Source organism: Dipteris shenzhenensis, chromosome 15 (genome assembly GCF_047967505.1).
Source record: "Dipteris shenzhenensis isolate YYH24624 ecotype China chromosome 15, Dip_SZ_1.0, whole genome shotgun sequence".
NCBI lineage: Eukaryota > Viridiplantae > Streptophyta > Polypodiopsida > Gleicheniales > Dipteridaceae > Dipteris > Dipteris shenzhenensis.
Window position 1 is genome coordinate 39,146,801 of NC_141610.1, and position 13,788 is coordinate 39,160,588.

General features: G+C 41.0%; 1 protein-coding gene across 1 annotated transcript; it reads right to left on the reverse strand.

Moving 5' to 3' along the window:
* Positions 1-1,960: 1,960 nt before the first annotated feature.
* Positions 1,961-4,607, reverse strand: LOC147893788 (cytokinin hydroxylase-like). Its single transcript, XM_087386361.1, has 5 exons — positions 4,322-4,607; positions 3,945-4,177; positions 3,275-3,519; positions 2,636-3,023; positions 1,961-2,419 (listed from the first exon to the last, which is right to left on the reverse strand). The coding sequence occupies exons 1-5, from the start codon at positions 4,605-4,607 to the stop codon at positions 1,961-1,963; spliced, it is 1,611 nt and encodes a 536-aa protein (XP_087242487.1).
* Between the last annotated feature and the right edge of the window lie 9,181 nt (positions 4,608-13,788).

A 13,788-nucleotide genomic window follows, 5' to 3' on the forward strand; every position in this document is an offset into this window, starting at 1 on the left:
GCTTCTATCAACATCTGAGGAGGAGAGTTTCATGGTCAATCATGATTGAAAATTTCAAGCATGTATTGTAGCTTTCCACAAGTAAGTCTAGTTGTGGTGAGGCTGCCACAAAAATTGGACAACTGCAACAATTGTGAATGGACTATATGGACTATATGGATAAGACAAAGTACCTCAGGCTTACGTGTGGCATCAGCTTAAATATTAGATTTGACCATTCTATTGGAAGAGTGGTCAACTTCACTACCTTCTCAACATCCACCTTTATGGAATTGAGTTTAGATGAGTGCTTGAACCTAGGGGTATTTGAGCCAACTAAATATCATGTCAAGGAACTAAAGTCTTAGACAATAGGTTAACATATCAAATTTCAAACATAGTATCCAAAAGGGACTACATTGGCAAGTGCTACATTGTATTGAGAATAGTTAAGAAGAGAATGCTGGGCTATGGTCACTATTATCATGATTTAAGTTAGCCTCACCTACTCAATCAATACATATGGAATTTGACATTGAAATGGCTCTAAGTCTCATCATTTTTCTTTGATTAATGTGCTTAATAAATGATTGGTGTAGCCAAAAAGAGCTATGATCTAAATCATATGTTCTTGATTTTTTGAGCAAGTGTCTTGGAAGGCAATGCTTATTTGAACTCTAGTGTGAGAAAGGGAGAAAGACATTTGATCAAGTTTTTCGAGTAGTATGAATTTGATTCTTTTGCATTTCAATCTATTGGTGATGAGTCTTGAGGAAGGCTAATAGGGGTTCTTAGTTGAGGACCTTGCCTTGTTGGGAAATTTGATCTATAGTTTTGAGGGTTTAAAGTGGAACTTTGATTGATGAATTAGTCAATTTATTTCCCAACGCCTATGGATCTAGTTTGAAGCACGTTTTTTGCAAAGGCATGCTTAGTTGCAAAAAATTTGATGTCTTGATATTGACAAACTAACATCCTTAATGAAAGTAAGTATTGTGGGCTATAGACTCCAAATTTAAGACATTGATATTTTTTTATTTTTGATTGCATATGGAATAAACCACACCAATTATTTAAATCTAAAATTATTATCATGGAGTGCTTCACCCAATTGGCACAATAGTTGTGGTGTCAAGTTTTCTAAATATAATATGGACTTTCACTAGTATGTGTTGTCATTCAATTTTCTTGCCATCATTAGCATGGCATGTTTTCCCTTGGTTTTGATAGATGGTCAAAATTTTGATAAAATAAACTACAATATATGTCCATGGAGGAGGATTTTAGAATACTTGAAAATTTTCCGAGATGACTTACTTGTTTCCCACCCACTTACATGTGGTAAGTGTGTGTCCCAAGGGAGAGGGCAACCATTAATAAAGGCAACCACTTGGCATATAAATTGCAATGTTGAATATATAATTTACAATTTTGTTAGCATGTGGACATGCCATTCACTTTGCTTGCCATATATGATGATCTGCATATTCAGATATTATTCTAGATTGGTTTTACCATGTGTGGACGTGCCATTCACTTTAGTTGCCATATATGATGACATGGCATATTCATATATTCATCTATATCATTGTTACCATATGTGGGCATGCCATTCACTTTGCTTGCCATAGAAAATGACATGGCATATTCACTTGAGTGCTTGCCATATGTTGGCTCATAGTTTATTTCCATATTGCAGTAGGTGGTTGAAGTGAGACAAGAGTGCACAAGTGTGCATGGGCACCTTTGGATGGAAATGAGAGGCATCGGGCTATTAAAAGGCAATTTTTGTAGGATGATATCAATAAATGGCAATTCGAAAAACACAACTTAATTAATTTCTTTTTTCTAAAATTACAAGTGAAAATCCAAAAAAGAGCTCCACTATTGCACTAGAGGAACTACTAAAATAAAACTACCTAAACTACTTGAATTGAAGAGATGAGCAATCAATCATACGAAGAAGTATGAGGATGAGCTTCTAAAAGGAAGTTGTGATAGAGGTGGCCGAGGAGGGAGGTAGGGTATGGAGGATGAGGGGCATACCGTGGAGAGGCCGAGCAGTGAGGATGGAGACAGGTGCATGGCGGTAAGAAGGCGAGAGGGCAAGGGAGAAACGTGAGAGGAGAAGGGCGAGGCCAGCCTTGGCCTCCAGAGTGGCAAAGGTGGAACCGATACAGCTACGAGGACCTTGTATGAATGGCATGAAACTCTTGTTAATACTGTTGAGATTGTTGTTGTTATCAAAACGCTCCGGCTTGAATTCGTTTGCATCCTCTCCCCATAACTCCTTATCATGGTGTAATGCTACTATGGGTATCCATAGCCATAACCCCCTTGGCACCCTCACCCCTCCTAGCTTTGTCTCCTCCATCACCTTCCTGACTATCATTGGTACCGGTGGATACAGTCTCAGCGTCTCCTTCACAATCATCCCAATCTACACCATTGCCATCGCAACAATAACAACACATCGCTTCATGTTAACCCTTGCAGCAAAATTTATCATCCTTTTTCCTGCAACCCAACAACTTCAACAGGGAGGAGGTGGAGCGTAGATAGAGGAGACACAGTAGTCGTAGGGGTAGAGGTTGACCAAGCCGAGAGAGAGAGAGAGAGAGAGAGAGAGAGAGAGAGAGAGAGAGAGCTTGCTTACAATTTTCATTCTGCCCAGCTTCTCATAAGTGAGGTGGTCATCCCCTTGTATAGCTTCCATGGCTTCCTCTCGGGCTCGTTCTTGCCATTCCGGATGAATGCTCAATAACATCCCCGCCCATGTGAGTAGCAATGCTGTTGTCTCGTGCCCTGCAAAGTAGAAGGTCTTACACTCGTCCACCACGTTCTGTATTGTGAATTGCTTGCCATTTCTGATCCTACTTAATCCCTCACTTTCTTTCAACATCAGGCCTAGTAGATCATTTGCGTAGCCCGCTCCTCCATTACACCTCTCTGCTTCCCGCCTTTCCTCCACAATTTGAGTCAAAGAACGGTTGATGTCTTTGGCTACCGCCCAAATCTTGCGATTTAAAGGAGTCGGTAGAGAACTGCATAGAGCAATCCAAATTCTCAAATTAACCTTAGCGTCATAGTTCACGATGCCATATTTGTTGATCCTAAAGAGGACTGTATATTTAGCACAACAATGATTTATAGAATGCTTACAAGCGATATAGTTAGCCTTGGGAACGCAGAGTCATCCTATACGAACCTTTTCCCAGGGAAGCTAGTCAAGTGATCCGATTTGACATTAAGCTCTTGAAGCAAATCGATCTATGCAGAGTCATCCTATACGAACCTTTTCCCAGGGAAGCTAGTCAAGTGATCCGATTTGACATTAAGCTCTTGAAGCAAATCGATCTGCTTGAACACGTCCTTTCCTCTCTCATAATTGCTGCCAAAGGACGTAGAAGCGATTATATTTGCTGTCAACTTCTTGAACTCGTTGAAGACGTCAAACTCCGCTTTCCCTTCTTTGTCCATTAGTGTCTCCCATTCATCCAACATCTTTTTTGTACAATCTACCATATTTGCGACTAGGCCCTGAAAGAGTATGGATTTCAAAAGCTTTCAGCAACGCAATGCATTTGCATTCTGACATGCACAATTACTACCCCTTGTCATCTCCTCTCTCTCTCTCTCTCTCTCTCTCTCTCCCCTAGTTTCAGCTATGTTCCAAAGGAAATTTGAAAGAGACAGAAACCTCGTGAATGGCCGATAGATAGTGTGACATCCAGGTCATAGGTGCGAGATGTTTAGGCTGAGGTGGATTAATAAGCATCTTGGTGTTAAGTAGTGGCCTGAATTCGTTAGGACTCAGGAGGACGCTTGTGTTGTATCTTAATTTAAGCAATGACAAGAGCAGAAAAGGCGCTAATGTTAAGCATTTCTTAGCTCGTGTGTTTCCCTGGTTATCCTCTTAGTTGTTAAGGAAAATATTTGATGAGGATCAGAGCGACAAAACAAACCTTTAAATTTTGCTGATGAAAAGCTGGTGCAACCACACTTCGGTGATGTGCCCAGGCTTCTCCTGTCAACGTAAAGAGCCCTCCTCCATACAAAGCATTTCTGTTTCTCTGTTTGGATGGCGCCTTGGCGTATGAACCGCCTTGTTCTTTCGAATTTAAGAGTTCCTTCACCGACTCCGCGTCCGTAACAAAAATTCCAGGCTCTCTTCCCCACCAGAAATAAAACTTTTTACCTGCGCCAATTGAGGGTCATCAGCCTGAGCAGTTTGCGTCAACTACACATTTAAGCTCTTGCAAACGATATGCTTTACGACACCAATTTTCATCTCGAAATTCGACAATCCGTACTGGACAATCGGCTAACGTGGTCTCCTTACCGTATCTGTGAAACCATCGCGTCAGGTATGGGATCAACCTAAAGACAACGTCATGATCAATGCCCTTCATATCCTCTGCGAGCACTTCTTTACAAATGGCAGCTATCTCCGCTACATTGCCCCCAAAGAATCGAGGCCTAGGTCCTTTAAAGCCTTGGTTCATCATCCGCGCTGAGACGACATGGGGAGTCCACAAGTATTCTCGCAGCATTCTGAACAGCAGCATGCTCACAGGAAAAAGAAGTAAAAGTCCAAGAGCAACAATAAGGGGCCAGGAATACTCCATTGCAGCTAGCAGCAATGGGAGCGAAGTTGGGGTTGAGAAGGCAGTTCGTTTTCTAGTAACAAGCTGAAGGCAAACGCATAGTAAACGTGGATGCCAAGAGGTATAAACAAGGTATAGGGAGATGGTATGTAGCGACAAGCTGTGTGGGTGACAAGAGGCCGAACTTTTTGGGCCGGCCGGCAGTGACGGGGACACGACGACGGAACGCATTATGAAGTTTGCAAATCACCAATTGTCCCTGTTTATTCTATTCACCTGGGGATTCATCTATGCCCACTCTTCTCAGCAATTTTTTAGCACTTCCCCCTTAGAAATATACTATTTTGGAAGCCCTTTAAAAGGACCACAGTTTAGTACTCAGCACACTTAGCCACTTGGGGGCAATGCTGTAGGCACGTGTGCCACTTGATTGTATATACAAGTCATTGTAAGATACGTTTTGGACTTTCCTCCTTGAATAGAGTCCTTCCAATTCAGAGCATCAAGAAGTTCCATTGCCTTGTTAATTATCTTTCCCCAAAGATGCTTCACTTGAGAGCATCACCTTAAGAAGCTTCCCAATGAAAAAGAATCTTATTTAAGAATCTTACTTCTTATCTTCTTATCTTATTATATATATTAAGGAGAGTGGGAGGCAAGAGTGTGCCACTGCTGTGCGGAAAAGGGTGTCACGTGTTACGTGGAGACAAGATAAAAGCGCCACGTGTCGCACAAGTTGGAGAGAGAACTCAGATAGTGCCATGTGTCTTGCAAGGCTTCCATTGGTGGACGGAGAAGCGTGTTCCGCAGTGGTAGTAATGTCGCCTGCGCAAATCAAGAGGCTTGCCCAACTCACTATCCTGCACCCCGAGAGACTCGCCTTTCTACCGCCCAAAATAAGGAACATAGCTAGAGCTAGTGAGGTCACTTTTTGCTAGGGAGGAAGAAAGCCGGGGATGCTTCAAGGAGTTCTACGCTACAAGTGTACTTTGTTGTTTTTCGATGCTTTGTGTGTGTGCTCTATTGCATTTGCTATTCGCTTGCAAACAAGGCAACAAGACAATAGAACGGAAGCATTATTGTAGAAAGACAAAGATAAACAAGAGAGAAAATTAAGAGCAGTATAACACAAATAGATTTTTGAAAGAAAGTGGCTCAGGAACAACGACGCATCCCTGATGGGATTAAACAAAAGAAGCTACGTGGGATATGATGGCAGACAATAACTGTGTGATTTCAACAGACATCATTCGATGGAAAAGATGGGGGAGGGGAAGGTTGATTATCTTCACCATTACAGCATGAACTGTATAAACAATTCCTCCTCTCCTTGGCGACTTTTATCTCCCTAGGTTCTTTTCCTAAGTCACCTCTAGACAACAACGCCGCCCAAGAAGGATATGGGTAAAAAATTTATGTGCTCAAGTCGAATGTAAACCGTGTCTTATTTCGCTACAAAACCTGAGCTCCAAGACTCCTATTTTATCCCCTCTTCCTAGACCCCAAAAAGTTTGTGTTCACGGCACGATCCCTGCATTCAAGGTTTATGATAGCACAATGATCTCATTCTAATACTTCTCCAGCTTGCAAACTTGGTGGAGAGCATGGTGAAAGTTGATGGCCTTGGAAACTTTATGGACCACAATTTATGATCGAGTCTGCTCATCAAACGGATTGAAGGGCTAGGTGAAAATCAGTGAGTAAGTTGAGCGAAATTGCAATATGGTGCACATTAGGATAAAGCAAGAGCAAAGCACGATGCACAAGCAACAAAAGAAGGCAACAATGCACATGCAACAACACAAAGGAAGCAAAGAAAGAGAAGCACAAATGGGAGCATAACGGATGGAGCATAGCATCACCAAATGGAGCACAGACGGTGACTAGGAAAGCACACAAATACGAGACATATGTATTGGGTCTTGGCTGCATATGCCTCCAACTGGATGATGCTTCCTTCATTTGGTTCTCATCTATGACATATTTTGGCCCAATCCTAGCACATGGAGTCAGTAGCTTTAACAATGAAGGTTTTCTATGTTGTCTTGCACTTGCAATGGTCATATGTTGTTACGAGATCTAATTGATCTCCAGGAGCTATGCCTTCTCCACCAACAGCATATCCATGATGCCAAAACTTGAAACGAGTTCAAGATATGAGTAACAGGGGTGGTTGCTTCATGTTGTGCCAATGCCTTCAATCAATTATGGAAGAGGTGGTCGAAAATCTCTACACGTCTGGCTATTCTAGATTCTTCTATGCTCAATCCAACAATGAGGAGGAAGTTGAAAGGACACCAATGCCACTATGCGCTACAAAAAAAATGCGTAGATCAGTGCCCTCTTCTTGATTGCATTCTCAAAAATCTTACTAAAGCTTGGGGTGGATCCTCAGTCGCCTAAAACAAAAGACTTTGGCCTTTTAAAAAGGCCTATTAACAGAGCTCCACACTCAGATTTGTCATGTAGAGCAATCATTGGAGAATCAAGAAGGGATGTCAACTCAAATTTGGATACGTAAGGTATATATGATTCTAGATCTGCTATGGATTGTTGGCATTGTTGTTTTTATTGGTCCTTCATTGCACGGACCCGCCGTTTGCACCTTTGCTTCATGTTGCTTGCCTTAGACAATCCTAGAGTAGCATACCACAAAATCAAGAAGCAACATCATGCCATCCTGGGAATCTAATCGCCCTCCCAAAAGATACCATGATTGATGACAAGCTTGACGATGAGGTGAAGGCATCCTACTTTTATGGGACTATTATGAAATTTGTATTTTAGATATTTCTTGCTATGGATATTATTTTAGTCAAGTGTGACTATGGAAAAGTATTCCATAGGAGTGTACAGGATGCGGCGGGGGTCCTTGTTGAAGGCATAGCCTCCACCCTCATAGATACTAACCATGGGATAGGTTATACACCTATGATAAGAGGGAGTTATTAGAACGAGGCAGTGGGCTCATTTTGTAATTGTAGGGACAGTTGTAACTGTCCCTAACAGCACCCCTTAGTGCCCTGATCCACCACATAATGTTTTTGACTATGACTCTTACATTTTGAAACTTACTGTTGCCCTACAATATTTGGACTATTCTCAGATGGCTATAAAACCTTGTATCAGCTCTTGTTCAGAGTTTGAGTTGTTGAGTTGATGTATTCTCTACCAAAACAGAATATACAAGAAGCATACTACCTTTTGCAAGATTTCCTCTTTGTCTTTTTTATATCTCGTGATAGTCTTTTGTAGTCTGATTACTTTTCGACTATACTCTAACTGTTGGCACCTTGTTGTCAGGAGTGGAGATGTGTTTGTGTTTTTCACTTATCTAAAGACACTTTGAACACTATTGGAGATCCTATCAGCATTCCTACCCAGAATTGTCGGTTTTCGCTCAAAGCATAGCAATCAACACTGTCGATTACGACATGAAACAACAAACAGAGAAACATACAAACCGCAACTCTGAAAACCTGCATGCACAAAGCTGGCAAAAACGCTAATGATTACAAACGACATTATAAATCGCATACAGTAGCAATTGTCAGAAAACATAGGAAATTCTATCCTAGTGAATACACTAGTAGAAGAGGATCTCACAGCACTACTTTAGCATACATGAATATCTGTATTGAAAAGCAATACTCCGCCAAAGCGAACTTGGACTAGGCTCCATATAGTTGTCATTAAGCCACAACTGTAGGAGCAATCATTTGAATCTAGAAAGGCTCAAGGCTTTTAGCCGCAACTCACAAAGAAAGGCCTCAACAAATGCAACAACAATCACAAAACAACTGACAGTCGGACCCCTATTGGAAAAGCAACATACAACAGCAACATCAACAAGACACTGAAACAAGCACAGTACATCAAGGTCGGCAAAGAAGATCACAACATCAACATTACAATTTCAATGTAAAGGCAGCATGCAAAGCTTAGCTAATAGCAGCACATTTCTACCACCCGATAAGCTCCTGTAATCCCACCTCTCTCCTTTTCCTTTCATGGAACGACTAGCCCATGTCGAATAGCTTCCGAGAGGAAACCTTGCCTCGCCATATTAGTATAGCATGTTTTACAAGAAATAGAGCATTGCTTCCCAAACAGATGATCGAGAGGATATCTTTCATGACCCTAATTATATTCCTAGTGGGACAAGTTCCTCTGATAATTTCCTACATAGCCAGGAGGTGCACGAAGTGAAAACTGAGCTAGAAAGATTAATGCTATCCACACCAACACAGGAATTACTCCAAAGAACACTTGCCAATAATATTGCAGCCAGTGTCTTTGTGACTGCAAGGAAGAAACTGAATTTCAACCCTCTCCTACCACCTCCAAAGAAGAAGAAAAAGAAGCCTATCAAAGTTTAAGTTCAAGTTCACGCTCAACACAAAAGGAAGAACCCATTGGTCAAAGCTGCAAAGTTTAGTGGCAAGAAAGGTCAAGACCTTGACAGTCATGCTGGGCAATTTGAGACAAGGTGGATAGCTAGTGGATTTGAACAACTGCCAGATGAGACTAAGAAGGAGCAATTTGCTGCGACATTCAATGGTAAAGTAATGAATTGGTTTATGCAATATGGCATTACACATTTGCACACTTATGATGAATTGAAGATTGCTTTCTTAAGTCATTTTAGAAAAGAGAAAACACTAGAGGACATTTTGAAAAAGCTAAGAACAATGAAACAAAAAGATCTCATGGTTGAGAACTATTCACAGATGTTTAGAAACCTCAACAGAAGGCTAACAGCAAATCAAAGACCTACCCAAGAGCAACTGGGGGACTATTTCTACAAAGGATTAAACAAGGAGATGAGAACTGCAGTAGCTGGCAAGGACCAATGTGGAGGAGCAAATGATTTTAACAATATGGTAGAAGTTGCCCAGAGAGCAAAGAGAAGACTTGGTACAACATCAAAATCCAAGAAAACAAAAAAGAAACGTCATTCAGATTCAAAAATAGACTCAGAGACAGACACACACAGATAGTGAAGCAGAGGAAGATAGTGAAGATGAGGAAGACAACTCATCAGAAAATGATGAGGATGATGAGGAATACTCAAAGAAAAAGAAGAAAGACAAAAAGCAAAAGCTGAAAGAGAAATCCACAGCAAAAAATATAGCAGACAAAATCTCCAAGTTGGAGAAGATGATTAAAGACCAGCTACTACAAAGCTTAAAGCACCCCCACAACAACAAAAGGTTCCATGTGAATTCTGCAAAAAGGACAATTACGACAAAGAAAGATGCTGGTACAACCCCAATTACAGAGGTAGAGTACCACCTTACATTCAGCACAACAGAATGAAGCACCATCAATACCTGCTAATCAAATAGCGGTGGCAAGACCACCATAACAAAGATATCAAAATGCAGCTCCAAGAAGGCCAAATCAACAACCATGGGGGAACTAGTAGCAAAGACAAATGCAAGACCAACCTTGCACCTACTGTGGTATGGATGGCCATAGGCAAGGTCCACCATGTGAGCTTTGGTGCAAGCATAAGGAAGAAACAAGTATACCCATTACTCAATACAACGGAAGGAACAATCAAAATCATCAGCAACAACCTCCTTCACCTAGAGCCCATCCATTAGGAGTACAACTATAGCAACCAACACAATCAAAGAAATGTTTAGGCTTTGGAAGTTACAAGATCGAAGATACAAAAAATGCCTCACAGGATGTCAGAAAAGAACAATGGAATAACAAAGACAAAGGGATAATGTAGTACCAATAGATCTGAATACAGTCCGATGACAGTCCACCTGCATAACAACAACAATGCAAAAATCATGCTATAAATTTACAATGCATTAGCAATCCATCAGGGCCGTTTTCCAAGAAGATCCAACATCCACAAAGTACTTACTCAAGTCAAAATGCCACTCCAAAATAGAAAACAAAAACTTTCTGGTTGGAACAACACTGGAGTTCCTAGAATTAAAGAATACAACCAAACAGACAAAAACACGGACTATGATCCAGGCCAAAACAACTCAAGGAAGTGAGGCTATTATGACAAGAGCCCAAGAGATGCAACAAGACACTAGCATGAAAAATGAGGAAACATGCTCTTTTTCCAAGAGTTAATGGACTCCAAGCTACAAATTACTCTTGATTAACTACTGGACTTGGTTCCAACTTTCAAACATCAAATTTGCAAGAGATTGCATCCTGAAGAGTCACATCTAGCAAAAGCTCAACAACCAAGTAATGATGAAGAGAAAATTTGCGATATTTACTCATCAACAGTTGTAGATGTGGACTACTATGTACCACTCATTGATGTAGACTACAAAAGGCAAAGAATCCCAGAAGTATTGGTTGATGGAGGCTCAGGTGCTAATATCCTCTCAGAAGATTTATTCAAAAAAATTTACTGTAATCAATTGGTTCCAGCACCATTCCAGGTGAGGATGGCTGACCAAAGGAGAATTCAACCTCTTGGAATATTGAAAGGGCAAGAGATTACAATCATGGGACTTACATTCATAGTCACATTTGTAGTGCTCCAAATGGAGGAAAAGGATTCTGCTTACTCAATGCTATTGGGTAAGAGCTGCCAAGGTCAAGCAAGACTGGGTCTCAGAGAGAATCACTATTAGGAAAGGGAAAAAGAAAGTCAATGTCAACCTATCCTCAAGAAGGTGTTTTCTAAGAACAACACAGCCATCGCAAGTAGAGGGAATCAATATGATTCCATATTTTGATGAAGATGAAGAAGAAGAAGAAATTTTCCTCAGAAGAAACCCCACTGTATATCCTATTTTTGAGATTGATGTTATTAAGATTATTGATCAATATATAGGTCCAAATCAGCAGATACCACATTTTGACATAGATCTGACTGCTACAAAAACAAAGTCGAAAACTAGTCGGATCAAGTTTTTATAGAAAAAATTACAATAGAGGCCACTGATGCAAAAAAACATGATACACCAGGGGATATCACTTCTAAGTCAACAGAGGAAGAAATCATGGAGGCAGAAATACAATTTGAAGAACATATGCCAAAAAGTGCCAGGTCAGGTAGGACGATTTGGAGGAAATGAACTTGGGAAACATTGACAACCCACAACCAGTTACGGGTTGTACAAATTGTTGAGATACCGAGCTCCACTCGTGATATGCCAAGGTGACTGTTGTGCATTTGTCACCGACTTGTTAGCTGCAAATGCAGTTGGTACACCGCCCATGAATAATAGCTAGATGACAGCTATCCTTATGTACTCTAGTTCGTGGCTCAGTTAGTATGCCACCTTAGTTAGTTGAGTTTGGATTGAGACCCACATATAGGGTTCTTCTATTTCTTTGTACGAGAGTTCTTTTGGTTTTCACAACTAAGAAGAGGAAAACTGTTTTCAGCCTCCACCTTTGTGTGTATTCCCCCATTGTGTATGTGAGAAAGTGGCAAGTGAGACTCCTTCCTTCTTCCCCACTATCTTCACATGGTATCAGAGCCTGGTTCATGGTAAGGAGCTCAAGAAAGCAAACCAAGTTCGCGGTGTCCTGGTAAGAGGACTAGTGTTGCTTTCTTTTTTCAACTTTGGGAGCAAATCTCTGTAGGTTATTTTTTTTATTCGAGGCCATTTCGGGGCCCGTTTTGGAGGCAGAAGTTCTCCGCAAGCACTGAGAAAAAGGCCCTGTTTTTGCTGTGCGACCACTGCTCTGCAGGTCGGTGAAAAGTTGCCACAGAAATTGCATCGTATGCCGATGCGCAGAGATACTGAGAGTTATAGAATCATCCTTATTACGTGTTGATGCAAAATCGTCACTAGGAAGTGATTGTGTGGTCAAATATCACTTTCGTCAGTTTTGCAGATTTGCCCTTGTGAGATAGAAGCTGTGTTTTTTGCACTGACAGAATATTTTGCAGTGTTCTGTAATGGTGTCTGATTCTCTTTCACAGATTGTCACTGAAAAGCTTGACAAGAACAACTTCCAAGCATGGAAGTTTAGAATTACGAATTTCACTATGGGAAAAGGCTATTGGGAGTTCATTACAGGAAATGAAGAAGAACCAATTCTTCCTAATGTTCCCAATCAACAAGAAATGCAGGCATTTAAAGGATGGCATGAGAGAGCCAGAAAAGTTATGTATTGGCTCTCTATCAGTATTTAAGATTCTATGATTGTGCATATTCAGGATGCAAGTACACCAAAGGAGGCATGGGATACTTTGGCAAAAATGTACAGCACAAATACGCATGCCACAAAAATGCAGCTCAAGCACGAGTTGCACAATGTGCGGAGAGAAAATATGAGCATTAATGACTACCACATGAAGGTGAAGAAAATTGCAGATGCACTTGCTTCCATCGGGTCACCAATGGAAGATGATGATTTAGTTTCTGTGACCTTGAATGGTCTAGGAAAGGATTATGCACAGTTTCGGACATCCATTGCCGTCCTGAAAAATTTCTTGATTTTGAGGAGTTGTTTGCTCTTCTAATTTCTAAAGAGCAGAGAAATGGTGGTGCATCTTCTTCAGGAGGAACTTCAAAAGAAATTGTCTTCTACTCAAATGCTGGAAGAGGTAGAGGCAGAGGTAGAGGAGGCCAATCTGGAGGCCGTGGTAGAAATCAGAATATGCACCAAACTCAAGAAAACCAGTCCTTTGGAGGAGGACGTGGTAACTCTAGAGGCAAGGGGAGCCAAAGAGGTCGTGGTGGATGGTAGAGAGGCCAAAATGCAAACAACAATGTCGAATGCTACTATTGTGGTAAAATGGGTCATATGGCTAAAGACTGCTACAAAAAGCAGAATGACATTATGAATGGAAAATTGTAGCAAGACAATTATGCATCCTCTTGTAGACAGGGTGATGACAGAAATGAGCATTTGTTTATGGTGCAGCACATGACGAATTCTATGACAATTGCAGAAGAAAGTAATGATGTGTGGTATGTTGACTCAGGTGCGTCAAACCACATGACAGGTTATGCAGAATGGATGCAGGATGCAAGGAAAATGGAAAAACCAGGATTTGTGGAGACTGGTGATGATACTGCACATCCTATTGTGCAGATTTGTAAAATTCCTTTGTCTATGCAGGATGGGAAAAAGAAATACCTGTCTGATGTATTTCATGTCCCGAATATCACCAAGAACATGGTCTCTGTTGGTCAAATGGTTGAGCAGGGCTTGCAGGTCAGATTTAATCCTCATGGATGCTTTGTTGAGGATA